This window comes from Musa acuminata, chromosome BXJ2-5 (assembly GCF_036884655.1).
Source record: "Musa acuminata AAA Group cultivar baxijiao chromosome BXJ2-5, Cavendish_Baxijiao_AAA, whole genome shotgun sequence".
In the NCBI taxonomy this organism is placed as follows: Eukaryota; Viridiplantae; Streptophyta; class Magnoliopsida; order Zingiberales; family Musaceae; genus Musa; species Musa acuminata.
The window spans coordinates 45,570,058-45,597,454 of record NC_088342.1 but is presented as its reverse complement, the minus strand read 5'-3'; the positions used below and the strand labels follow the sequence as shown (position 1 = coordinate 45,597,454).

At 37.9% G+C, this 27,397-nt stretch overlaps 4 protein-coding genes across 5 annotated transcripts; 2 read left to right on the top strand and 2 right to left on the bottom strand.

Moving 5' to 3' along the window:
• The first annotated feature begins 458 nt into the window (after positions 1-458).
• Positions 459-5,711, top strand: LOC135585394 (uncharacterized). Of its 2 annotated transcripts, none has more exons than XM_065109904.1 (7): positions 459-706; positions 1,191-1,275; positions 1,346-1,651; positions 1,737-1,831; positions 3,796-3,883; positions 4,023-4,132; positions 5,360-5,711. In XM_065109904.1, exons 2-6 carry the CDS (start codon positions 1,221-1,223, stop codon positions 4,130-4,132), a joined length of 654 nt encoding a protein of 217 aa, XP_064965976.1. In that variant the 5' UTR covers positions 459-706; positions 1,191-1,220; the 3' UTR covers positions 5,360-5,711. The 2 variants fall into 2 exon arrangements, with proteins under 2 accessions (XP_064965976.1, XP_064965977.1); XM_065109905.1 differs by having other exon boundaries at positions 481-706; positions 1,737-1,819.
• An 869-nt stretch (positions 5,712-6,580) lies between these two features.
• LOC103986406 (uncharacterized) lies at positions 6,581-7,761 on the top strand. Its single transcript, XM_009404418.3, has 2 exons — positions 6,581-7,034; positions 7,308-7,761. The coding sequence occupies exons 1-2, from the start codon at positions 6,680-6,682 to the stop codon at positions 7,415-7,417; spliced, it is 465 nt and encodes a 154-aa protein (XP_009402693.2). The 5' UTR covers positions 6,581-6,679; the 3' UTR covers positions 7,418-7,761.
• A 1,150-nt stretch (positions 7,762-8,911) lies between these two features.
• Positions 8,912-16,084, bottom strand: LOC103986407 (PTI1-like tyrosine-protein kinase 3). The gene is made up of 9 exons (XM_009404419.3): positions 16,010-16,084; positions 15,065-15,147; positions 13,233-13,477; positions 12,976-13,102; positions 12,593-12,857; positions 12,118-12,250; positions 9,517-9,603; positions 9,156-9,346; positions 8,912-9,070 (listed from the first exon to the last, which is right to left on the bottom strand). The coding sequence occupies exons 2-8, from the start codon at positions 15,129-15,131 to the stop codon at positions 9,200-9,202; spliced, it is 1,071 nt and encodes a 356-aa protein (XP_009402694.1). The 5' UTR covers positions 15,132-15,147; positions 16,010-16,084; the 3' UTR covers positions 8,912-9,070; positions 9,156-9,199.
• Positions 16,085-17,431: 1,347 nt separating this feature from the next.
• On the bottom strand, positions 17,432-26,349 carry LOC103986408 (probable methyltransferase PMT19). The gene is made up of 6 exons (XM_009404420.3): positions 25,496-26,349; positions 24,664-24,874; positions 23,084-23,381; positions 20,120-20,509; positions 19,866-19,943; positions 17,432-18,264 (listed from the first exon to the last, which is right to left on the bottom strand). Exons 1-6 carry the CDS (start codon positions 26,195-26,197, stop codon positions 18,036-18,038), a joined length of 1,908 nt encoding a protein of 635 aa, XP_009402695.2. The 5' UTR covers positions 26,198-26,349; the 3' UTR covers positions 17,432-18,035.
• Positions 26,350-27,397: the final 1,048 nt, after the last annotated feature.

The window sequence follows — 27,397 nt, the reverse complement described above, 5'->3', positions numbered from 1 at the left end:
CACTGATCCCGAGATCCCGCCGCCAACTCCTTCCGACATTAGATTGATTGATGGATGAAGGCGTACAACAGCAAGACGTTTAAGGTTGGTGTTACTCGACCGAGGTATTCCGATCACAATGGCGGTTGGCAGGGAGCGCGCTTCTTGTGAGGAAGAAAGGGGAAGGCGCGAAGTAGGCACGGAGCTAACTCAATGAGAGCTCGTTCTTAACGGTACCCTTCGGGCTACCAGCCCTGTTATTGGGGATAGGGAGGGCCCCCACAAGCTCCGTCGCTGCATAAGGATTTTTCTTGAGGGGAGAAACTGACTACTCATATCGTACCCGCTTCATTACACGAAGGCTCCACATGGGACCGACCTGTTTATATTCAATCATCAGGCTGGTATCTGTAGAGGGACGAAGACATACGTGGGAGAAAAGCCCCTTCTAATTTTTACGACAAACGGGAAACCGCGCTGCTTCATGTGGTTACGTAAGTCGTAACTTAAGTTGTAAGTCAGATACTGGCGCTCTGGTCTTCACTCGAGTCGGGACTCGCATCGCGACGGGAAGCAGCGTCCGGCGATCAAAGCTTTGGCGTCCGGTGGATCTGGACCGTCCAAATAATAGAGCGACGCTTTTTGAGGTTCCCGCCGCCAGTTGCAGAGCAGCGTTCCCCACCTCTCGTTCTCGTGCTCGCTAGGGCTTCGCCCGAGCCGATCTGGGGTAACGACTCCTCTCATCCTTGTTTTGGATCTCTAGATTTTGATCACTTCTCTTTTGTTGATCTTTGCGGCATTTCTTGCAGCACTCAGAAATTTACTTTTTTTTTCTCCTATATTCGAACTTTAACTTCAGCAATCCTATGTCGTCTAACCTCCCTTTTCATTTTGTTTTCTGAGCCTAACAGAAGTTTCAAGCTGCTGAGCACACATCTTTGTGGAATTTCTTGCAACACTGAGAATTTACATTCTTTTTCTCCTGTATTCGAACTTTAACAACCTTATGTCGTCCAATCTCCCTTTGCCTTTTGTTTTCTGAGCCTAACAGAAGTTTCAAGTTGTTGAGCACTCGTCTTGACCGATGCTCATCTGCTTGAATGGCTTATTGGGTTTTCCTTTCTATCGCTGATTCGTAGGGATGTTGACATACTTAATTTTATGTCAGATATACACATACTTGACACATATCTTGTTGAAACTTATTTTAGGGCTTAGAAGACAGACAAAGGCAGGTAGACATGGCTTCTCAAACTCCTGCTGTTATTCAAAATGAAAATTTGCCCTTCCATGGAGGTATTACGTATGACTGATGTAGCAAAGATTTGTGCTTTAACCCTCTAAAGACTGGTTTTATTATATCTAGGCAAAGGTGTTAACGGTGTAAAAGCTGATATTTCCAAGCCTGCGAGGGTGGGGCGTCAAGATCGAAAGGCTCTAAGGGATCTTTCAAAAACTGGAAAGCCTGCATTATCTTGTGCATCAAAGGCTCCAACATTGAAAGATAAATCTGGATTACGTGCTCCTGAACCTACCAAGGTTGGTTCAAAGAACATTTATCTGACAGAAGAGGAGCTAAAGAGATGTCAAGAATGGGCCAAAGAGGGAATTGAGCAGATCCATTTCTCAGGAAATGACTCACAGAAACTTCAACAGGAGAAGGATGAAGAACGTATGTATGAGACTGCTCTTAGTTTTACGTATTTTGCTTCTAGCTTCTTGTAATTCATTTGTTGTGTAATCTTCATTCTCCATAGGTGTAAATAAGAAAGTCAAGAAAGTATTGGCTGCACTACGCGATTGGACGGACATGTCTTACAGTTTTGCAATCCCATCCAAAGTACATCATCTAGTAATCCAGTTTGTCTTACATTTATGTTTTGACAATTCTAAATGTCTAGTTGCTGTGTATCCCACTTTTCATGCAATTAAATGTATGGCACTTTTAGCTGGAGATGGTTTATGGCTATGTCACATTTTCATCTTTGTGTGTTAATTCTAGGCTACAAAGTATATACTTGTCATCTGATAACTCTTACTCCTTGATGATGAAAAGTTCCTTTTAACATTTTACTTTTAATTTAACAATTGCTTTCTATTTTAATGTTTTCATTTTACTTCAACTCTTTTCTGTTTAGTTGCTGCTAAAATTGTCTGATATGGGGAGTTCTTGTTAATTTTCTGGATCTTGCTTAGTTGTATGGTTCCGGGATGGAAATAGTATTCCATTATAGTAACTTCTGTATTGTAAAATATTGTTGTTTCAATGATAATAGGAAATAGAACTCTATAGAAGATGGAAAAACTGACAACTTCATTTGTAGTATCGTAAAGTTTCCTTGTCCCATATGTCCTCATTTCCTTCTTGTCATTTAGATGTGAATACTAACTTTACCATTCAATAACACGATGTGGATGAGAAAAAGTTTATACCATTTGTCTAATTAGCAGGTTTTTATTCCCGTTGTGCATTCCCAAGATTGTAATCTTTCCAGCACGATAGGCGTAGTGCCATCTGACTGTTGCAGTTGTATGTCCTCCATTCAACTACTATGATGTGTATGCCTGGGTCTGCATTCCTATCATTTTTTTATAGAACATATTTGCAAATACTCTTTTTACAATAATCTTTTAGTTCAAGTTTCCATGGATATAGGGTTTATTGATGCCTCATCACTATTGATGTGTAGTTTGCCAAGTATGTTTGCCATGTAAATTCACAAGGTGATGCATTTAAGGCTGCCTAGTGGCATAAATATGGAGATTCGTGGATTTTGTTCCTCATTCATGATCAAGGTCTACGAACATCCATAGTGTAAGAAAAGGTGACATCATAGATTGAAGCAAGATCCAAAATGCACATTCATATATAACATTCAGAAGGTTGGTCTAGAATATAGCTATTAGTTGCAGCTCTGACATTTCAGTCAACAAAAGTTAATCTTTTATTTAAAATATAAAACATGAACCTTGCTTCTCCGTCCCATACAAGATGAACATTGGACCGAAGTGCATTTTCTAGCTAATGCAATGCAAGATGTTTAGACCTTGCTCATGAGCCTCAACCTTTTTGTGGGTGCTTTCGCATAAGTGAAAGCATGTGCTTAGCAATCTCAAGTACGCTGCTCTAAAAGTTCTTTATGTGATGATGTAAATGTGTAATCCTTTCAGATAGCCACCAGTCTATTTGTCCATCTCAAAATCATGACTCTCAACTCGCTCGCTAGCACTCCCTCAATCTGTAAGTTGAGGATATACTCAATCTATTCAAGTTTATACAGACTAGTCTGCATCATCACTGGCATCACATATATTATCTGGAGCACATCAAATAACTGGAAGATTCATTAAGGGTAAAAGTCAAATGGCTTGTAGGTTGTTCCATCTAAAAATGCTGTTACTGCTGAATAATGATTGTTTCATCCAAAATTGTTGTTTCATCATCAGTTTCTCTTTTCTGAGTGAATCCTGTGAAATGTGTCTATGATTGTTTCGAATATGAATTATGTATCAATTTAGTATTTTTAAACTCTTGGTTTTGGAGATATTTTTATTTTATTTTATATTATTTTTTGTTTCTCTATTTGACATATACTTAAAGGCACCTATTTTAGCCCTTTTTGCAGGGTATCAGCCTATAACATATCTTATATTCTCGAAAGACCTTTCATCCTGGCAAAAAAATGAATATTTTTGTGCTTTTATGTTTTGATTCTATTTGTGACAAACTACAAACTAGTTAAGAGTTAGAAGACAGTTTTTGACAGATGAAACCAATATCGATTATGAACTAATCAGTAAAGGGTTTTGATATAGGAAGTCGCTAGTGACTCTGAAGATATTATAAAGATGGAACTGGTGCCTGAGGAACTTCCCCGAAGCATCACCAGGTTCACCAATTTAGGTATGGTGTGTCGCCATGCATCGTAGTTTCTCTTATACAGCATTATTTTTTGTTATATTCTCCATGTATCTAATGTTCATTTACTCCAGTCTTAACGTGCCTTTCTTTACTTTTCTTCTATCTTGTTATTTCTTTCTAGGTGAAGAAGAATTTGACGATCTACTCACCAATCAGGATTTCCCATTTCTTGATCGCACGTTTGAACTCAAGTTACAAGAGGACTACGGCAGTGATATATCCAGCTTTTAGGTAAACTTTTATTCTCTGTACTTCCAATTCACATGGGATGATTTCATTTTCGGTCAACAATGTTGTATTCCAAGTAGCACATTCAATCCTTTGTTTTGTGTTCCTCTTGTTTGCCACTATTTTTCTAATGAAAGTCTGCCTAGAAATGTTCTGTGATCACTCAGTTCTAACCATGTATTCAGTTGAATGTTCTTAGTTTTTTATTTAATACCAATCTCATGATTAATAATAAGCACTTGATTGGTGTTAACAATGTATGATGACGAAAATGATATCTTGTGTTTTACATGTTAATGGTTATCTAGTTGGTTGTCTTGTGCCAGACCCTTTTCACTCAATCCAACACAAGGGTACTGTTTCACCAAATCGAGATCAATGTTCTTACAACTCATTGCAACAAGTTGTAAGAAGATGAGTCTGTGTTTGGCTGATTTTGTTAGGGTGTGAATCCATGTATTATCGTCTTCTTCCTAGACATGGTAGATGAAACACTTCATGAAACTCATGTCATGGAAATATTAAGTGGCATCTCACTAGATCTCAATAGTAGAAAAAGTTAGTGACAAAGTTTACAATTGATTCCTGAACCATATCATAGTGATGTTATTTTATGTTGCTATATATGCATCAACAGACTTTTTGGTAGATTAGACAGTAGGAAATACAAAAAGAAATTTTTTGTTGCAATATGTACATCAACAAACTTATTGTTGGATTAGACAGTAGGAAATGTAAAAGGAAACTAAACAAAAAGAGAGAAACACTTTTCAATCCAAGGAATGTAAATCAAAATTCATACTAATCCTTTTTTTACTTGTGCTTCTCACCAATGACTAGTGATAGAATCACTCTGATACCTATTGTAAATTCTGATGAAGATTTGGTCCATCGATTTGATAGACTCAAACCACATGATTTATAATATTTTGACTGGCATGGTCTGAGGCATATTGAATTCATATATATATGGTTTGAAGCATATCAAGTTAATATCAAAATTCCTTTTATAATAAAAAAATAAAAATCTTGAAATCGTTAAAATGCATTTCCATTATGCCTTCTTAGTTGTATGATCTACTTGCAATCATGTTGGTGAATATTTCCTTAAAGAATAATTATTGGCAGTGTGGTGTAATCAACCACACCATTTCAAATTCCATGTACCATTACTTTTGTTGGCCACCACACCACAAGCTCATCAATCTTATGAATGCCATTCCTTTGCAGGGATGAGAACCTGCTTTATATTAATCTCAGCGTGCCGAGGAGAAAGTCAAAGAAGTGAGGCACAAAGTTCCTTCACTACCAAGAAAAATAACATCTTTCGGCAGCATGATTAATTTGGAGAGTAATGATTGCTTGTTGCCTAACAATCAAGTCAAAAAGATTTCATGCATTTATTGCCTATGATCAAAGGGCCATTGACTATAATAATCATTTGGCCTTTGTATCATTAATTCAGGGGAACAAAAGCTTCATCATGCTTGTTTCGACCATCTCCATTAGGGTTCACTTCTCAATACATAATGCTCAAATAGGCATCATTTAATTCAAATACTTGGCAGAATGATTCGATCTAGTTCGTAATCCTTGTTATTTTGTATCTTGGTTCTGTCTTACGGATTCTCTTGGCTCGAATTCTATCTTCATCATTTATCCTTTGTAAAAAAAAATATGACACCTTCAATGAGGAATAATTTTGCCTAAAACAATAAAATTATAAAAATGTTTTTTTCCTATTTTTTCAAATAGGTGAGTAGAGTAGAAAGAGGATATTTTTAGCATTTTCTAATAATAGGACTGAATAATGTCCCCCAAATACCTCCAAGTCTCATGGTAAACTCATGATGGCAACTTACTTCTCTCTAAATCCTAGTGGAAAGTTGGTTGGCCAATCTGCTTTAACAAGAACAAGGGGAAAATTGTTTCCCACAATCAAGATTGTGTTCTCCTCAAAATGTTTCAGCCTTCCTTTCAACTCACCATATTGCTTCTAAAGATGCTATATTATATTAAAAATAATATTTTTTATTACATTAAATTATGTACGAGATGTTCTTAGATGAATTCAAACTTAGGATCTATCAACTATCCAATATTAAATTCATTGGAGCTTAATGCTTAGAATTAAACCAAACATAAAAATGTGAAGAGAGAGAAGAGAGAAGAAGAAGAAAAGAGAGGTACATCTTTTTATGTGGTTGAATGGATTAAATTGGTCATATTCTACAAGAACGACATTATGATACCATTTCACGATCGTTCTCGAGTTACTCCCTTCATTCCGATGTACACGTTTGCGTACCCGCATCAGCTGCTCAGAGCGGCAGATGTGGGTCCCAGCCTGGGACCCGCTGTGGCTGTAACGAGTACGAAGACGGGTGTCGTGGTAATGTGTAGATGTGGAATACTTATGCCGTGATGATATCATCACCCGCCACGCCATGGCGCACATACCATACATTACATGGCTGAAGCCATTTAAATGCGGAGAGCCGTCGCGGGATTTAAAGACGGCGGAGAGGAAGGGAGGAGGAGGGCGATCCCATGGCTGAAGCCGTGGAGGAGGAGAAGGGATCCGCGCGGAGGCCGCGCAACGGGGAGGAGCCGTGGCGGCTGAAGGGGGGCGGCGGAGGGGGAGTGGCGCTGGAGGGTTACGTCCCGCGGCCGGGCTGGTTCGCGAGGACGAGGAGCCTGACCGACGAGGACCTGGAGGAGCTCAAGGGGTGCCTCGACCTGGGGTTCGGATTCAGCTACGAGGAGATCCCGGGGCTCTGCAACACGCTCCCGGCGCTGGAGCTCTGCTATTCCCTGTGCCAGAGCGTCCGCCTGGACGATCATCCGGATCGGTACCCGTCGCCTTCTTCATCTCCCGTCGCCAATTGGAGGTTCTCCAGCCCTGGTGAGAAGCATTCCTCCCATGTTCGTCCTTGATTAAGGCAAAAGCTTTGATCTTTCTCCTCTAAATCTTGTTCGTCGACAGGGACGAATGACAGAGAACCATCAATTTCTTTTCAATGTTCGTTTCTTCTTCATTCCCCATCTCATTTTCTGGATCGAAAGATTAACTTGAGAATTGGGTAAAAACCCCCAATTCTTCTTATGTGCCAAAGAAGTTGAGATTCTTGTGGGTTTATTATAATGATCTGAATCAAATTTTCGGTTTATCTACCAGGAGATGATCCAAATGAAGTCAAAGCAAGGCTCAAGTATTGGGCACAAGCAGTGGCTTGTACTGTCAGATTATGCAGCTTAAAAAGGGTCAAGTCTGTGAGTTCAACCTGATGCTGGAAGAAGCAATATCCATGGAATTCTATTGCAGTGACTCTACTTGGTGCCACTGGGAGCACTTTTTTTCTTGCCATGGTCCACATTGAAGGTGGAAATGAAGGGACACATCAGCAAAAGAACAGGGAGAAAGAGGAGAATGACAAGAGAGGTCCACTATAACAAGTCTGACCTACAGACACTGTAGAGAAGAATGACATCTACTCTTTCTGTATGATATAAAATGAATAAGATGGTTATTGATATGAACAGTATGAAATGTGGGTATCTCAAATTGTTCAGGCAATCAGTTCAGTTACAATGAAGATAAATAAGTCAGAATACCTCAGCTCTTCCTTTCACCTGTCTCAGCAATCATACATTGACCAGTTTATTTCTGTTATAATCAAGTGTAGTAGGTACCTGAAGCTTGTCAGCTCCCATTTAAGCAGTGATTGAGAGATGGAAGGAAAACCAATGGGGTATTCTGGACTGCAACTCACATCTTCATAGGATGTAACCTAGAAATTTTCATCTGTCACAATTAGGTTTGCTTGCTTTTCTTTTTCTTTATCCTTTTTGATGAGTGTAGAAATACTTGAAATATGTTTTCTAAGAGTAACTGAGGGTAAATTCAACTAGCACTGAGATGGTCTTGAAGTGGTTGCTTCAGACATTATTTCTTTTGCAAAGTATTCCCAGGAGGTGATGCTAAATGCAGGCAAGCAACCTTGTTTAGCATCAGCTCTTGATAAGCTACTTTGTGGAAGTAATAATGATTGAAGCAACCATTGCAAGAAGACTATTGAAGGGAGTGCTGCAGTAGCATCTGAATCTTTTTCCTGTAGCCATCCTTTTGTACTTGGGGAATACAGATTATGCCTGGATGCCTGGCCATGTACATGAACAGGTAGAAATGGTTTGGATTACCTAAAGCTAAGGAATAATTTGTGATGCACAAAGCTAAGGAATGATGTTGGTGAATGAATTTGCTGCATCAGCAATGAAAGAGCATTTTCTCTAATTTCATGGTTGAAGAACTAAGAGATGCACACAAGTCTTGAGCCAAGATGAAAGCAATTGTACCTGTTTCTTGTAGGCAACCAGCATTCAAAACCAAGCATATTTAAGTTGCATCCATGGACAGAAGAGGCATTCTGTTGTCTGTGACTGTGTTTGTTCTCCAATATGTCATGATTTCTCCCATCTGCAACCAGCAAAGTTGATTCTTACTGTTTTGGAAGATAAGAAAGCAATTCAAGAAGACAATGGAGAATATGTACCTGTAATACTGATTAATAGCATCTGGACAAGTTCAACCCTATGCATGATGTGAGGCAGCTGGTCTCAGCTAGTTTAACCATCAACATGTTTTCAATCATGTCTTTCCTTTATGAATGGTCCCAAATGAAGGGGACAACCATGTAACTTAATCAGAAGCACACCAATCAATAACAACATATAAATAAAAATAATAATTCAATCAAATAGGTCGATCCAGTCGAAACGATCTCGAGCGAAGAAATCATTATGTTGATGAGTATTTTCCACACAAAAAGAAAACTGAATATTACAGCTTTTATTACATTTTACTATCCCTTACTGCTACACAACCATCTGGAGAAAGGCCAGCAACTAAAACACTCAGCACAAATCACACACTCTGAAGGCCTGCAAAAGAATTAGATCATCATCATAATGCTCCCTGACTAAGAAAATTACACAGAACATGTATACTTGAAGCATATAAACGTACCAATTGAGACAAGCTGACACTGTGAATGGCAATCATTCCATGTTTCAAGCATTTGGAGGTGGGGGAGGAGGAGCATCAGGTGGGGGAGGGGGACAGTCTTCGAGAATAGAAGAGAGTATTTTCACCACATTGCTCATATAGGGTCTGAACTCCACATCGTGCTGCACGCATAGAGCTGCCAATGCTGCCAGCTGCGGGAACAAATCGAGCCTAGGTTTAGTCATTATTCCCCAAACATCCTACGGCAGTGGTATTCAGTGTAGAAGTGCTCTATGCCCAGTGAATCAAAATTCACAACCTCAAGCTGTTAAGTCAAAGCAACGAGTGAGAAAAATAATGTGTCCATAGACAGGAGAAAGACCTTTGCAGCCCCTCTTATTGAGTATTTTCCTTTTAACTTTGGATCCACACATTCACGGAATTGATCCTTCCTCAATCTTGGAGTTGCCTGTAAAGAGGAGGTAATTGCAGTCACTTGTGTCAACTGATACAGCAAGCCACTTATTGTCAATAGACAACCATGATCAAGACAACTATTTGTATTCCTAAACTACTTAGGATTAACTGAATAGATTCTTTCCTGCTACTGAACTTGAAGTTATCCAATCCAGGACAACAGCTTGCTCAAACTTTTAGACAGTTCATGGTTATTGCTTGTTGAATTATTTGCTTTAAGATGGCCACTGACATAATAAAACACCAGAAGTTTGTGTCATAGGTGAGAATGTGAAAATAAAAATAGGTGGTATTAATCCAAATTGACATAGAACTCGTATGAGAAAACAAAACAAACTTGTTCATCCAGTGACCTAGGATACATATTAGATGCATGACCATCAAAAGAAATGATGCAAGGTATTAGCACCCCCTTTCACCATTTGATGGGAACAAAATGAGATATTCTCAACTCTTTTAGTCTGTATCCTTATCTTGTGATTCATACTCCAAGTTTAAGGGAATTAGCAACCCTTTCACCACCTGATGGGAACAAAATGAGGGCCTCAAAATCATTATGTACTTCTTTACGTTGTTTCTTCTCTCCATTTATCTCTTTTATTATTAGTACAGTAAATGCCATACTTTGGACTTCCTTTCATGAAATAAAATTTGCCATGTCACCATGTCATAACCTCATTTCTCAATTTCCAGATCAATCATCTTTCCAGTTTCCACCACCATTTCTCTTATCAGTTATCATTTCTGTCAACTTCTAAACCATCAATATCTCTCACTTTTTATACAACATCTGCATCTCACTTTTTCCTTTCTTGACAATGCCATGCATGGAGTGCCATACGATCTCTAGTGATGATTGATGCTTCATACTCACAATTTTCTGTTTCGGAACAGTTCCATGCATCCAGAACAATACCATTCCTAATGATTATTGATGCTTCATCTCATATGCCCATTATCATCATCCTTTCATTTTCCAGCTGGTGCTTGAATATAGATGTCAAGTTGTGAAATCCATGTCATTGAACTTATGATCTTTTGTAAATATGGGGCTCTAATTTGTGTCCACTGTAATTTTTGATCTTTCCTCAAGGATTCTTAAATAAATTGAGTGATCTAACCATGATATGTAATTTCGAATGGTACCGTCTGGTACGGGCGGTACGCAGACTGTTCGCTACCAGACGGAACGTGCTACAGTGCCATGCTACAATGCTATCATAAAAGGAAGAAATATATAAAACAGCTTGGTACGTCCTGGTGTACCGCTCGATACACCCTGGTGTACTGCTTGGTACACGATACCGTACTGTACCGTACCGAACCAACCTCGAAACACTAGTACGGTACGATATTGTATACCTTGGATCTAACATCTTCATTCTTCTACTTTTTTTTGCAATAGCATGATTAAATTAGACCGGTCATAATATACAGTATCCTGTATATTTTGCTGTATCTTATTATAATGTTTTCAATTTGTAAACATTCTTTTTCTTTCCCTTTTTAAATTCCAAAATCAAAATCTCTATTACAAATTCTCATTTGGCTTATGTCAAGTGCCTTCATGGGATCAAAATGGTGATGATGACAATTCATTTGTTTTCTGATCATCAGATTTTTAATGTCCATATTTGCAGTCTTCGGGGTTAACAAAATAATAGTTGTGGTGCATAAAAAGAAAAAGATACTGATGATCAAGACTTTTGGCTCTTCTCTATACAAAGTGGATATGAAATTCATCAAGAAATCCTAACAATTCAATATGGATTTAACTCTTATCATGAGTTATTTTCAGACAAGCTTTGCCCTACTCTTCACAATTACGTATGGGTCCAAATTTTATCATGTGTAATATGATACCAAGCTAGGACAGGATTTTATTTTTTTTAATTTAATTCTGTTACTTCATGATACAGCAAGATTAATTGTCTTTTAAATTGAACAGAATGAAAGATTTTCCCCAATTGTTAATGTTTCCACAGGCAAAATTCCAAAGAAATGAACATAAAACTAGTTTCTTCATGGGACAAAAATTAATGATGGTGATGCTGTGTCATCTGACTTTTGGCTGTTACATTTTCATGTCCACAAACATTATTTAAGATCACAGAAACAATGACTGAATGCATAGAAAGCAAAGACGAAGAAGACTAAAACATGCTTAATTCGACTTCATAACTAGTGGTATGAAAACAGACCAGTTTTCTTCACATTTTCAGATGAACATACTTTTATCATGTAGAATATAGCACGAAGATTGAGAAGCATGATAAAACCAATGCATTTGGAATTTGTAAAATAGAAAACAGACAGCCTTATCAAGCTGTATTGGTTATCGTTAGTCAATTGGAGTCGAGCAACCCTGGGTTAGTGCCGAATGACAAAATTTTCAATAGATTTCAGTTAGCAATATTCATATTGAATATTTTTCTTTTACTTTTCATTACTTCCCATGTATAGCATGGGTTATTTGCTTGTCGATAACAAAGAAGAAAAGGCTTACCCAGGTAACCACGTTCTGCTGCTCTTTAGGCAACTCAGTTTCTGTGGTTTTCCTGCCAGTCAGCAGCTCCAAAAGAACAACACCAAAGCTATATACATCACTTTTCTCTGTCAGCTGGCCTGCCATAGCATACCTGCATAATATTGCACAGATCAATATAATGACTAAGGAAAAAGGAAAAGTGGTGGAGGGTAGCAAGGTTTAAGAACTCACTTTATCTCAATCAAATTCAATAAAGATACAGTTTATTGCATTTGACAAAGTATCCGAGAAGTTTATAAAAGAAAAACATTTCATATGCAGTAATGATAATTAAGGATTTCATTGTGGTCAGTGAGAAATGAGTGCCACAAGAAATGATTCATGTAATTTCATAGAGTGATTTCATAGTTGCCAGTGAGAAAGGGACTTCCACACGAATTATTCATGTACTAAGTTCAAAAGCAATTGCAGAGAATTCAAGTCGAGTAATTACTCTGGTGCATGATAAACAGAAGTTCCCGAGGCTCGAACAGAACGAATACGAGTGACTACGTCAGAAGCTTGATTTAAGAGGTTGTAGTTTGCAATCTTGGCTTTAAAGCCCTCAAATAAAAGGACATTACTTGATCTGATTTCACAATGTATTATAGGAGGCTGAACCTCCTTGTGAAGATATTGTAGCCCCTTAGCTGCATCAAGAGCTATTTTCAGTCGCTGTGTCCAGTCCAATAGTAGACCAGATTCTGCACCTTTTTCACCTGTGGTTTTAAAAATAAATCAAATTCTTGTACTGCATTATAAGAACTGCGAATATAATGTAAATATCTACTAAAAAAAAGTAAGAAATGTGGGCAAAGTGGAAAACACATCTTGTACCATGCAAAATATCTTGTAAAGAGCCGAGAGTTGCATCTTCATAGGCCAACAGAAGCATATTTTGTTCCACACAATATCCTAGCATTTCAACAAAGTTTTCATGCTTCAAATTTGATGCCACCGAAACCTAGTGCCAAAAAGAAGAAGTTAATTATTCAATGTGACATTGATATTGAACAGATGCCTGTGTCAACATTTACAAGTCCAGATTTTCTAAACGACAGAGACAAAAGAAGCATTCATCAGTGAGTAAAAACCTGAGTCAAAATTTCATTTCTTTCGTCTTCCGACGAAACATCGAGTTCTCTTATAGCAACCTTCTTCCCATTGTTAAGAACTGTGGAGTATTCCTTTCCATGTGATCCTTCACCAACCATAGACTTTGAATCAAATTTGTCAGTCTTTGGTTTCAATTCCTCTGAAGAAAATTTAGGCACCTTAATAGGAGGTGGCTTTCGGGGTTTTTTTCTAGAAGTGGAGTACTTTGAACCTCTGTGCTGTCCTGGAATTATAAAAGAAAGAAAATTTTAGAAAAAAATAATAGCAGCAGCAGCATGGCAAATATGACAAGATAAAAAAATTGCGCAGAAGAGAAAATTTTATTCCAAGATTAGAACAGTGTATACCCATGCGGCATTTAAATAAACATGGTGATACAGCATCTAAGTATCTTAGTATTAAAAGAAAAGGTAAAAAATGAACAAAGAAACAAGTTAATGGCATATAAGGTGGGAGGCTATAGAATGGGTTAATATTTTCAATGTTCCTTTAGTTGCTCAACCGAGAGTAAAATTAAAGGCCCTGATTAACAGCAGGAAGGAAGCCAAGAATCGATTATCAAACTGTGAACAGTTTCTCTACTTGTTCGACTTGATAAAAGGGAAGAAAAATATAACATACAAGATTAAAGATGACAGGAGAAGCTCATATTTAACAGACATACTGCAAAAGAAACAAATAAAAGATCAATTTGGCGGAAGGAGTTAACATGGTTTAAAAGATAGAATACCCAAACCATTTTTTTGCACTTGATGAACCCAATAATGATATGTTTGCCTCTGAACCAATGAAACAAAAGGACATAGATAACACATAGTTCTTCAAATGACCACTAGATCAAGAATTTGTGAAACTAATGATGCAGCGGCAACCAAGCTACCTTGATTCTTCCTTGATTGTGATGATAATGAACATAAAATGGCAACAACTAGATCAAGGATTCAAGAATATCCAGAATCCAGATTACAAGATGACATCTCCAAGTAATCCACTTTGTGAATGAATTATTATGCATCAGAAACAAATAGATGCATCTGAGTTCTGCCAACTAATGTCTCGATTCAAACACTAATCTATATCTAATTAAAGAAATAACAATCCTTATAGCTAAGCAAATATGGTTCTAAGATTATCCAGCCCTAGAAGTCTCCAGTCAGTGTCAGTAGGCTGCCATTTTTGTACCAGTCAGCCATAAAACTTTTAGGCATATAATTACATGATTTTCTTTCCCCTAGCAAGAGTTCTATAAAAATTCATATTCTGTCAGTTTGAGCAACTGGCCACATTACATAGTGAATTATTTTATCCACTGAAATCTCTTTCCTTTGTTCAGGTTGGAGAATTTTGGTTAGTTAAAAAGAGACTGCTTGCTGAAGGTTATAAGATCGGGGAGTAAGTTTGGAAAAAAAAAATCCTTGTGCATGATTTCTTTTAGGGAAAGAAAGGATGAATAGCCAACCTGTTACTTCTCATTACTCCAATCAATCATTTTGTCACAATGGTAAGTCTTATATTGCTCATTAATCAAAAACTAATCTGATCAGCCTGGATTAACTCCTCTGTTTCATCCAACAAAATCAAATGGATGCTGTCAAAATATGACCTAAATTCTTTACTGCATCCTCACATCAAAACATCAAACAACAAGAACAAAGATTGAAGCCTTACAGGAACATGACCTCCAAATTTATACAGTTTATTACTAAATCAAATGAACACATACTATGCAATGGTAAGTGCAATTATCATGAGATACACAACATAGTGAGAAAGTAATTCTATTCTGTGAATAGCCAAGCTAACAACATACCACCAGTTGGTCTCATCATATGTTCTTTCTTATTGGGATGACAAGAACAGCATAGCCAGTACTGCATTACACCTTTCTTCTCTCTATGTAGAGGATGTAACTTTATTTTAGAAAAAGACCATCAAGATGCATATAGTAAGCAAAAAAATCTATCTTGATACACAAAGAAAAAGAGAAAATAGAGAAAGCTTTCTGAGAAATGCAGGAAAAAAATGAATCTGTAAACTAGATAAACACCTGAAGACCTCGTCAGAAAAGCACATTATTTGAGTTGATTGTGATAATAAGAGATATCATCTTTGAAGATCGAAGGCCAGAATTAGGCCACAGTCAAATGCAATAGGGTGAAAAACTAAACCATTATGCCAAAAAACAGCCCTAATTATTCTCACAGAAAGCCAAAAGCTACAACAGATGCATTTTTTATAAGAAAAATAGTATACCACATTTTTCACTATCAATCTTGACACACCGCCATCCAACAACAGAATCACAGCAACTGATGTCACCCAAACAGAAACCAAAAGAAGGGAAGCCTCTCTCTCTCTATAATATATATATATATAATAGCTTTCAAAACTCTTCTAGCTAATGCGCGTTAGATTCTTCAACTGAAGAATTCATAATGATCCAACCAAACAAAAAACAAAAACCAAAGAAAAAGCAAGAAAGCAGAAAAAGATATCAACTTCCCAACCCAAAGGTTGAATCAAACCAATGAAGAGGCCACAAGAACGGGACTTGAGCTTTGGTAACCAATAAATAGGCCTTGACAAGGAGGACGGAAACGAAGCGTCCTTAAATCCGCACAAAACCCACATTGCCAAGATTGTATCAGCAGCACCAACAAAGATCGAGCACAAATCCGGAAAACAAAAAGGGCCAATCCGTGCATGGCATGTTCACCGCGCCCTGATTCAACGAATTGAAAGAACGAGAGATCACCTAGAACCCGAATCGGGAAGCAGGAGGAGGGGTTCCCTGCTCGGCCCATAAGGGTCAGGGTTTCTTGGAGATGGAAGAGAGGTGGAAGGACCAACTTATACCGCGAGGAAAGCGAGCTGCTCCTTTTTGCCACCTTCCGGCTTTCCCAAATCCATTCCTGTCCCAACCGGACCGCGCCGAACCGAACCGGCCGGTGAACTTGCCTCTTCGGTGGTTGTACGAATAACGGCCATTGGCTCAAGCACACGACTTACGTCACGAAATCACTTTGAGCACACAGAGAGGCTGGCAAAAGAAGAATCCCTGAGAGCTTATACTGTTCTTAGAGCTTTATTCTTGCATGGCATCTTTTGGAGTGCCAATAACTTGTTTTGATTATGTGTTACTTTTTTATCTTTTGCATCTGATTCTTTGCGTGCCTACAAAGTCAATGGCAAATAGCAGAAGCTGTTTCCGTTGATTCCTGCTTTGTAGCTCTTTGAACAGCTCCTCTGTCCATGGAGATGCACTTGAAAGTTGCACGCAGTGAACTCCCTTCTGCAACACTACTGGCATTTAGCTAGAGAACTCCAGTAATCTAAGCATCTGCTTTATGGGCTGATTTGATGTAGCAGGAGAGAGAAGGATGCAGGAATCTGCTTCTGGCTCTTTAAAGCCAAGAAAAAGGACACAGTTTGGCAGCTATGGCTTCTCAGCTTGCTCAACAGTATCACCAAAAGGATTCTCACTGTCCAAAGAAGTTGATCATCATCAGGTTCTTCTTGTGGGCAATTGGTGTTCACTTTCATTCTGCAGTGGTTGCATCTTAGTGCCACCCAAGTGGCTCAAAAAAACATAGTTGGGTTGGAGACTACATTAGTGTGTGCAATATGCCAGTGTTACTGAACCAAGCTTATTGCATGATATGATTCATGATAGATGTATTAGATTTAATCTTTCAATAAGTGAAGCACAATGCAATTGGTAAATTGATTATTATCAACATCTTTATTTCATTTTGAAGTCCATCATGATCTTCATCATCAAGATAATATACATACATATATCACTGATATAATAAATGGAATTAGAGGTTCCTACACAAGTAAAATACTATCAAATTCTCAACCATCCAATGCCTATCTCTATTTTATTGGACTTGAATAAAAAATACATATACAAAAGTTTAGAGAGAATTCCTTGGGGTTTATATATATGGCAAGAGTGAGTCAATTGGTAATAAGCATTTTAAGTCAGTGATTTAAATCAGTTTGTCCCATCAGACTGAATCATATAATGAAACAAACCTAATGGATTGCAATAGAGTTTTAGAAGAAAAATGATTTTTATACCAACAATTTTGAGTTCCCAATGAACATAAGAGTTGTAGTCAGAGAGAAGACCCAGAAAATTATCCTAACCATGTTGTAGTCACTTTGAAAAGAACTTGCAAATTAGTTCAGCCATTCTCAACTAATTAATCAGGAACTGCAGAACATCCAAAATGACAAAAATGGCTAGTGGTCCACATCAACTGAGAACAAATGGCTAAAGATCCCTTTGTCAGAATCCATATGCTATGAATTCCTGAAAGCAATAAAATGAATGACTTTGGACATTTGAGAACAGGGATAGCTCAGCCACAAAGTCTGTGATTTCACACCACCGGATCATAGTGTAGTGTTCTGTAGGTTCTAAATTACATAGAATGATTGCGGTTGATTGATCTGCAAACCAAGATCTCATGGTGTGTTCGGTTGCCTATTAGTCCACTGATTTCATTGGCAGAAGTAAGAAGGATATGCCAGGACTCCTAGTTCATGTGCTTCTTTGATGTTCAAAAACCCACTCAAACTCCGGGCTGGAGAAAGTCCAGGACCGATCTTGAGACTTGTGAAAAGTTGACATCTAGTAATATCTCACCTAATGCTTCACCAATTTATTCTTCAGTAACATAACTTCCCTGGGGATGTGATTAAGAGATAGAAAGGAAATTCCTCTCGTCAATGATCACTGCAGTATCGGCTAATGAATTATAAGTCTAATATCAACGCCTTGATGCCTGATTTCTGTCTACTGCAACCGAGTTGTCAACTATGAGAAGTTTCTCCGGATGGAAAGGTCCATTTTCACTGTGAACAATCTTGCTTTGCCATCGTAAGCGATCAGCTGCCTGCTTTGCTTTCACAATAACATCAACATGATCACGGATTATCACAGCACCTTCAGGGCGAAGGATGCGATCCATTTCAAGCAAGATGTCAATAATTTCACATCTGCAGACAAAGAAATAATGATTATGTTGAAAATATCATTCTCATAAACATTGAAGAAAGGATTCAAAATAATTCAATCAAGCGTTCCATGTTCACGAACAAGCTACCTAAAAGCTGAATACCAAGTTTGTTGTCCTACACTGGCTCTAATAATTACTCAAAATATTGCTAACATATAAGGTTAATTACCTTGTACACAAATTTTATTTCTGGAAAAGAAATATGTAGATTTTATCAGCTATCTGCAGGACAAGGAAATAATCTAAAGATTCTTGATTTTTCTATAGGAAAGAAATTTCCACAACATATATCCGAGGATGGTCAGACTCTTGAGAGCTTCATGGTAAACAAAGCACTTGTCTGAAAGATGATTAATGTAACCATCCTTGGCTTTACATGAGAATAAACTTGTTGAATATAAGGAAACTTCAAAGAGAGGAGAAGCAAAGAGAATATTAACTCCTGGTGATAGCTTTGTTAGTCTATGATTAGTGTGACTGTCTTTTTTCTTGGATTGAAAAAGTTCTGAGGACAAAAAGATAGTAATACCACTGTTATTCTCACAGTTGCTTATTCCAGGTTTCCAGCTGTATTCTTTCGAGGCCAATTTATTTGGCTTTCATTGGCTATCTCTAGGTTTAGACCAGCATGTTGACTCTCATGTCTTATCTAAGAAGAATAAAAGGTTATGGAGATCCTAAGGTTTTATGGGAATCCTAGTTGTTTACTAGAGTTGTTTGAGGTCCTAAAACCATTATTGATAGACGTCTAAGATTAAACATGATGCTGTTTATATGTTCGCATTACACGAAGTTTCAGATTATGGATTGAAATTCCATCGGGACAGGTATGTACCGGGCAATATTTGTTGGTCTGAAGATGAACTGCCACATGGATCAGAGCTTTTTGCTCTGGTATAAAAAGGACTTTTGCAGTTACTTTCCATGTGGATAATGCATGCTGAGCTGGGCATGCATCAGAATAAGATATTTCGTTTAGTCTCCAATAGAAACCCAAAATACTGCTCCGAAGCTTACATAGATTTTGATACAGGAGATTCTGATATCCCGATAGAAGATGTTCTTGTATTTATAAAATTCGTAGCCTATCACTTAATGAGTATTTTAGGCATCATGATATTACTAATTTGGGACAAGATAATAAGGCTATATGATATTTAGTTGGTTACTCGTTGAAAGATAACGAAACAATTCTCAAGAAACATCAAAAACATGATAAGAAGCCAACAGAAGAAATATCCAATGTTAAATTTGTTTCATAGAACAAGTCAATGTCGATTTCAACTAAGATTTTCTTGAATGGCTTTGAGAATGAAGCAAATGCCTCAAGTAAAATTAAATCTCAAGCAGTAAGCAGAAAGTAGAGATACAATTTCTGGAAATTCTTCCATTAACAATCATCTTTTATTACTCATTATTGATAAACAGAATGGCAAACTTCAATGATTTAAACATGTGCTGATTGCTTAATTTCGTTATAGGCAGCCACTAATACACTGTGACTAGTACAGTTTCATTTCCATAGTTGCATAAACTAAAACCTGATTTCACAGAGTGACTCAAGGAATGAAGAAAACTTACTTGTCCATGTACATTCCAAAGATCCCATTAGCATGTAGAAGATCATATGTCCGAGGATATGTGGAGAAAGCTTCACACCTGATAATAAGGCATCTTTCCAATATTAATTCTTAACACTTTTTGTGGCAGCAAAACATCGAGCATACAGGAATTGCATTTACCTTTATTTTGAACAGAAACATATCCAAACATGGAAACCACAAAGTTTTCATTGGAATGAATAAAAAAGTCATAGTTAAGAAGAAGTCACATACCAGTCCATGTATGTCCCAATAAGTCCACGCTCATACACAATGCCAAGTGTGTTATTTTTACCATCAACAGGAATGACATTCATTACCCAAACAGGATATTTGGACAATGCAGCAGCAAAACCTCCAAAACCAGCATTCATGTCCATGATATTCCTATATTTACCTCTAGGCAGATTACTGAGATATTCCTCATAGTATGAGATTCTTTCATTCCATAGTTTATTCTCATGACTGAAGGCCTCAATAATTACACCATCAATGTTTTTAGAGATTATCCTGGGTGGTGCAGCATTGAGTCTCTCAGGCCATGTTAGAATATTTCCACCAGCTGTCTGCTCAATTTCTTCCACACTGGGAAGAGGAGAAATGCATAACTCCATCTTCATGTACCTGCGATGAAATAATCCATTATTTCTCATTACACTTGCATTGTCTTTTTTTTTTTTTTTTTGTAGGAAAACAAAAAAGGAACATGGAGCAAAAGAAACTAAGTAATCAAGACTAACATATTTTAGCACTGGATATGGAAGGGACTTGAAAATAATACTTGTCTCATTCTAGGAAACTTTTACATGTTAGAAAACAGCATAATGGGCCTGCTCAAAATCAATATCTAAGTATTATACTGATAACCATATACTCAATATTGAAAGACATTATATGGAAGATCAAACGTGGCAGCATCTCTTGTTTCTTCTTCTTGAGTAATTTAACAACTGGATTCTACTTTGTATATGTTGGATGGCTGCTACAAACATTTAAGTCATTATACAACAAGAAACTTTAATAAAAGTACTTCAGAAAAATCATATCAGAGATCTGAAAGTTAAAGGTTAAAATGACAGTATCATGTCCATCATGATGCTAAATGGAACTATTTCAATTCTCAGGAATCAGTAATATCAAAACAAAGGAAAGCAAGCTATCCAACATATGCATCTTGGATTTATATATCTCCTTAGTACCGACGCCAGAATGACAACAAAGAAAAGGCTGAAAAAAAAAGTGTGCTGAGGTAGTTTCTTATTAATCCACGTAACAGGACTTAGAAGTTCTACCTCTTTATTTGGACCCAAGCTGCAACTGAGAAGGACTTAATCCTCAGTACATAGTTGTTGGTCATGCACCTAAGATGAAACCCCAGATATGGTGAATGATAGGCTCCAGAAGACAGCATATATTTCATATTTATTTTCAAAATGACATAGGAGCTGCTGATTGAAGCCCGCAATTAATCTACCATTGAAGGGGGAAAAAAAGAGTTTTTTTTTCTTTGTCAAGAGGTTTGACTATCTGCTCTGTAAGAGAGAAACCATATGAAAGTAGCCATAGTATATCATTGTTTTCTCATCCTAATGACTCTCTATTATATGGACTTTCAAGACTCAAATCCTGATCAAGCTAAAACCCAAAAGCAATTGATTCCTAGTTATTTGATAGTTCTCACAACCCAATCTATACCCAAAAAGACTCATCAGCATTATATAACTCCAAAAAAGACTCTATATAGTCCATAAATTACCAATTAAAACAAAAAAAATAGTCAAAAATCAAAATAAAAAAATTCAGATTCAGAATCAAATTAACTCAAGCACACCAAGGACAAGAATGGATCCTGCAAGGTAACCTAGTGCATTCAAGTCCAGGATTAATGCTTCAAGTATCCTGAACTAATGAGTTCCCATGTCTACTTATCATACAAACTGTTTAATAATTGTGCCTACCTCTGCATCTTGTTTGTTTTGTTCATCTTGCTGTTTGATGTAGTTTATATCCTGATCTGTCACATTTTTATGAAATTGATCATTATTGATAGATCCTTGGATATGCCAAAAGTAGGTGTATTGAAGATGCTTTGCTATTAGCAAAGCTTATCCTTGATTAATATCTACCACTAATTCATTCTTACGATTCACATTCTCAATCTTCACCTTTAGTAGATACTTGCATGTTTATTTCAGGTTCCTCTATTTGATCTTCCGCATCAATCTCTTCCTTTGTTAGTTGTGTGCTGCCACTAAGTTACTGTAACTGACAGTACAAAGCACAATCAAAAGGTAGAACTGTACGCATTAGGCTTCACTGATCACCAATTCACGAAATCATCCTTCTCATATAAGCACAAGGGCAAATGTTTGTCGTGAGGTTTTTAATAGAAATAGGTTCAAATCTCAAGGTAAAAAGGCTGCCAATGATTAGATAGATAAGCTTATAAATATCTGACTCTGGACTAGTCATCACCATGATAAAACAGTACAGAGCTATATGTACCAATAGTGATGTTTGGTCAGTCCAATAAGTACCGGTTAATATGTGTTGGCCTTACCGTGGTAACTTAAATCATGCTTTCAAAACTCTTAATACAGCCACTATAATTAACTAAAACCCTTAACTTAAACCTTTTCACATTTATCCCGCATCAAAGCCATGACAAATTGTAGGTCACTTCGGATTAGTAGTGAAGAATCTATCCCTCCTCCCTAAATTATCAACTTTTTCTGGCTGCCTAATATCCTCTAGAACCCAGAAATTAAACAGGTTATCTACCTAATAATTAGTAAAAATCTCTTTTGTTTTTGTACCAACAGTATCTTGCAGTATGTAACTATGAATACTGTTCAACTATGTGGACACCCCACTGGCATATCTGATAAACAAAAACTATGATCAGAATTACTCCAATCAAATTCCAGTTCAGAGGAAATAGTTCCTAATTCAGTATGTTTAAATCATACAGAGCAGCATGTCCCAAAATGTCTAGAGTTGTTTAAATGCGATGTCAACAAGTTGTATAAGTGAAAGACCTATTTGGAGCACCAAGAATTGACCGGTTAAATGCTACTTAGGTCACCCGGAGATGAGAACTGGTTATCAGTATGGAAACCCAGAAATGCATATAGTATATGTAACTTCAAGCTTGGATACTCTTAGTAGCACTTTAAGAAGGGACAAGAAAAAACTTACCAAGCAGAATCTGGGTCAGTTCCTGAGCAGAATGGTGGAGAATTCAGAATCTTTGACTTTTTAATACAGTGCAAATGATTAGTGGGCTTTCTCCATACAGCAATGCCACCTTTTTCTGAAACCTTCTTCCAACATAGTTGTTTGGCTAAATCTTCTATAGCCTTCTGCTCTGCTTCTAGATCCTTGCGTTTCCGTGCCCAGCCCTTATACATGTTCTTCCAGTTAATGGGTGGCCCAGACAAAACCCAATAGCCACCAGGTCGAAGAACGCGGTCAATTTCCAACAAGTATAGCCCATCTGAAAAAGATTTTTAATGTCAAATCATCAATCTCCTTACAAATTTCCTTACTAGCATCATTTATGTTTTCTTCAAAGCAACAATGATATCAGGAGTAACTACATGAGAAATAACAACAATTGTTTACAGAACATTCACAAACAGTAAAATGGATGAAAAACATGAAAATTCATTATAAAGAATCAATATTAGGTGGTGTATAAAGATAAGAAACTAGTAATTGAGGCTTTAAAAACTGATCTACATAGGAGTCATTATGAGGGTTTCACACTATAAAAAGATAAAAAGGAACCTCCTCAAGGCTAACAGAGTTAGAATGATCAATCTCCTATGTTCCAAGGCTTTGTTCTCCCAAAATTTCCACCTTGGGTAATTCTTCACCTCAGAGTTAATTCAAACTACTGTTTTGGAACATAGTCGCATAACCTTCTTTGTTTCGGCAGGTTCCTCAACTCAGTCTACCTCTGCAAGGCTTAGGTCCTACACATTGTCAACCTCGACAGATAAAGGCCCATGTTGGTGCTTTCTGTCCAGCTCAATTTCATCTCATCATATTCGATAGTGCAGGGTCAAAGAGACCTAAGGCTAATTCTATCCTTTGATATTCAAGAAGATTAAATTAGAAATTTTCTAGGACATAAGCTAGGATCTTGTAAGCACCCCTGGGATGGGCACCATCCCTTGTGACCTCTTATCTGTAATGGAACTCGGTCTTCTTTTCTCTTCTCTACTCTCACATCTTTGGTATAAAAATCTAGATTTGCAAATTTTCTCCCACATATTTCATTATACACCCGCATATACATAATTTTCTTCCTTCTATAGAATTGTTTTCGATCTGATGCTGGTTTCAACAACCTAGCACGCAGATACAATACCGAGATATCATGCAGTATAATGATAGCAGTATACCAAGAGATGCTAAGTTGCATGGTCCACCACCAATTATCGGTCAAACCACTATATATCAATCAATGGTATTTTAAACCATGTTAGAAATAATGGTGAATGAATAAAAGGATTTTATTTTTCATTCAATATTCTGTATAGTCTAGAGGACTTCTTAGATTCACTTATCGCCTACCAATCTCACAAGTTATGGAGTCCCTTTGTGTTTGATATAAACAAAAGATACTTATCTGCAACTAAATAAACAGACAGAATTATATTATGTCTGAATAATTGAATAATTGTATGATGTTTAAGCTCAATATAAAAAAAAAAAACAAACTGAAAAATCTCTGAAGATTATATTATGGAATCTCAGAAACTACTTTTTACCATGACCACTCCAGGGAACAAGACACCTTGCACAGTGAGCCATATCGAAAGACCTTGATGGATAAGGTAACCGGTGAATACTTAACACACCAAGCATTGCTGGAAGTCCACGTTCAAGGGCAAATTGTACTTGAGCTTCATGTATATCTCTAGGTGCAACAGACATTGTCAAAATGTCATAGTCAAGAAGATGGCCACCAAAGCTGGCAACCTGCAAGAGCCAATGAGCTTGTAAAAAAATCCCTCGGCCACCTCGGAGTGCCACCATAGCTAAAAGTTTTCTGTTCTATGCATCCGGATGATCAATCACATCCTAAAAGTGTGAAGTTTCCAACAATGCAATCAATGTAGGCCTCATGATACCCAAAGCAGATCAAAGGAAACAGTCATTGTGAATTTTAATCAATAACAAGCTCATAAAATGAAAACCAAACAGATAAACCCCAAAAGCATCAAAAAGCCACATGGTCCAGCCACCATGAACAATGAATCAAATGATTAATACAGAGAACAAAACAAAGAATTACTGCCTATACAAACAAAGCAAAAAGCACAAAGGGGCTAGTTATGTAAACAGATGACAACAAAAATATCTTTTTGTTCCCGGTTCCTACTTAAAGTTGGCATTCCTCCCAGAATATAAGGTCAGCCACCTTTTCATTTTATCCACCCTTTAAAATAAGCAAATTTATCAAGAAAAAGGGTTCCGAAACTAGTAATGATACCAGATCTAGCTAAAATTATCAACACCATATCCTACAATAAGCAATTAGCGTAGCAACATCCATATCCAATTAAAGAGAAACAAAACAAAATTGGATTTACTACCCACCCCGCAGCCGATATCCAGAACAGTTCGGATCTCCCCGCTCCGCAGCGGAACCTGCTTGGCCATCTCGGCGACGTACCACTTGACCCCTTTGATGAAGGATGTGCCGCCCCCAGGGAAGACCAGCCAGTTCCCCTCCACCCTGACCCAGTTTTGGTCCTTCTTGGCCTCGCTCAGCTTGGTGGAAGGCACGTTCGCGAACCACGCTCGGTCGCGGCTGGCCGGCCAGGGGAGAGGCGCGCGGTACCCTGGCGGCCGCGGAACGCGGCAGCGGGGCGGGCGGTCGTCGGGGCCGGGGCAGTGGCGCTCGCGGTGCACGAGGTCGACCGTGATGAACCGGCGCTCGCGATCGGGGTCCTGGCAGGGGCAGTAGTGGGTGAAGTTGGCAGCGCAGAAGGGGACCGGCGGCGATGGCTGATCGACGGAGGCCAGAGGGATCAAGTTGGCGGCGGCGTGGCGGGGGAGGAAGCGGAGAGGGCCATCCGATGACGAAGGGGATGGGAGCAAGAGCGGGTGGCAGTCCTCCGGGTTGCGGGCGACAGGGGCAAGTTGGGGCGGGAGAGAGGGGCGGTAGTTAGTGTAGATGCCGAGGAGGTAGGAGAGGACGCAGAGGAAGGCGCCGACGAAAACGAAGGCGAGCGTCCTGCGATTGGGGCTGGGAAGGAGAAAGGAAGAGGCCGCAACGAAGGCGTTCGACCTCGACATCCCCTTTCCTCCTCCTCAGTATTACTTCCCGCTCTTCTCCTACACTCTCTCAATCGATCATTCTGTTCCCGAGTAGGTAGGTTGTTGAATTCGCAAGAACGAGTCGCAGCCGAAGTCAAAGTCGAAGCGTGGAACTCATCCACCTCGAATCACCGGGCGGTATCGCACACTTACTTCTCTCTCTCTCTCTCGCCCGTGATTGGATCCGGATAAAGCGGTCGCGAAAGATCCCAACCGTTGATCCTGCGCTCGCCGTGTGCGGTCGTAACCAAAATCGTCACGAAGAGTGTCGCAGTACTCGTTCGTGGGCCGTCAGTGGGCCCTGCAAGCCTGCAACATGTCCGAGTCGGCCCGCGTAATAATGTGCTGCCACATATGATCACACGTTGACTTGTGATTAGAGGCAAATATTATATATGTCATACAATAATAAATTGATATTATAAAATATTATTCAAGTAAAAAAGGGGTATATATTAATTAATAGAGTCGATAGGAGAGATGTGGTCAGCATGTCTATCCATCTCCAAACCTTCTCCTTCTTTGACCGCATATATGCTTATTCTCATGCAAGAGAATATAGCCAATGTTGAACGAATATTAACATGTCAAACATCAAAGTCACATCATGTACACCCTTTAATCATACAAATATCTTCCTTCTTTTGAGATACCAACAATCACAATTTTTCACACCCATATAATTAATTTTATATTTACCCTTATAAATTTTAATTCAACATATATGAATACATATACGATGATGTCATGCTGCCCTCTCGTTGACGTCAACTACAGTTGAATTTTGGTACCCTAACTAGGAGACACCAGAAGAATACCTCCCATTGGTTGGTTGTCCATTGTGAGCCCCACCTGAATTTTGGGTTACGAGAAATTACAAACAAATGAAATCAGATTAAATATTTATTATCCAAATCAAATCAAATTTGACCAAAATATTATCATTTGGTCCATCATCTATTTTTAATAAAAATATTATATCAAGTCGATTAGACGGTAAAAATTTCATCTTTATTATTTATTTGTATCAAAAAATAAAAATATTTATAAATTTTATGTTGCTAGAATAATAATCTACTAACAACTAAGACTTTGTCATCCTTATTTATACTTACTTTTTTTTATTTTTTTAGTAAAAATAATTATATATTTTATCCAAAAAATTTTATTACTTAAGAC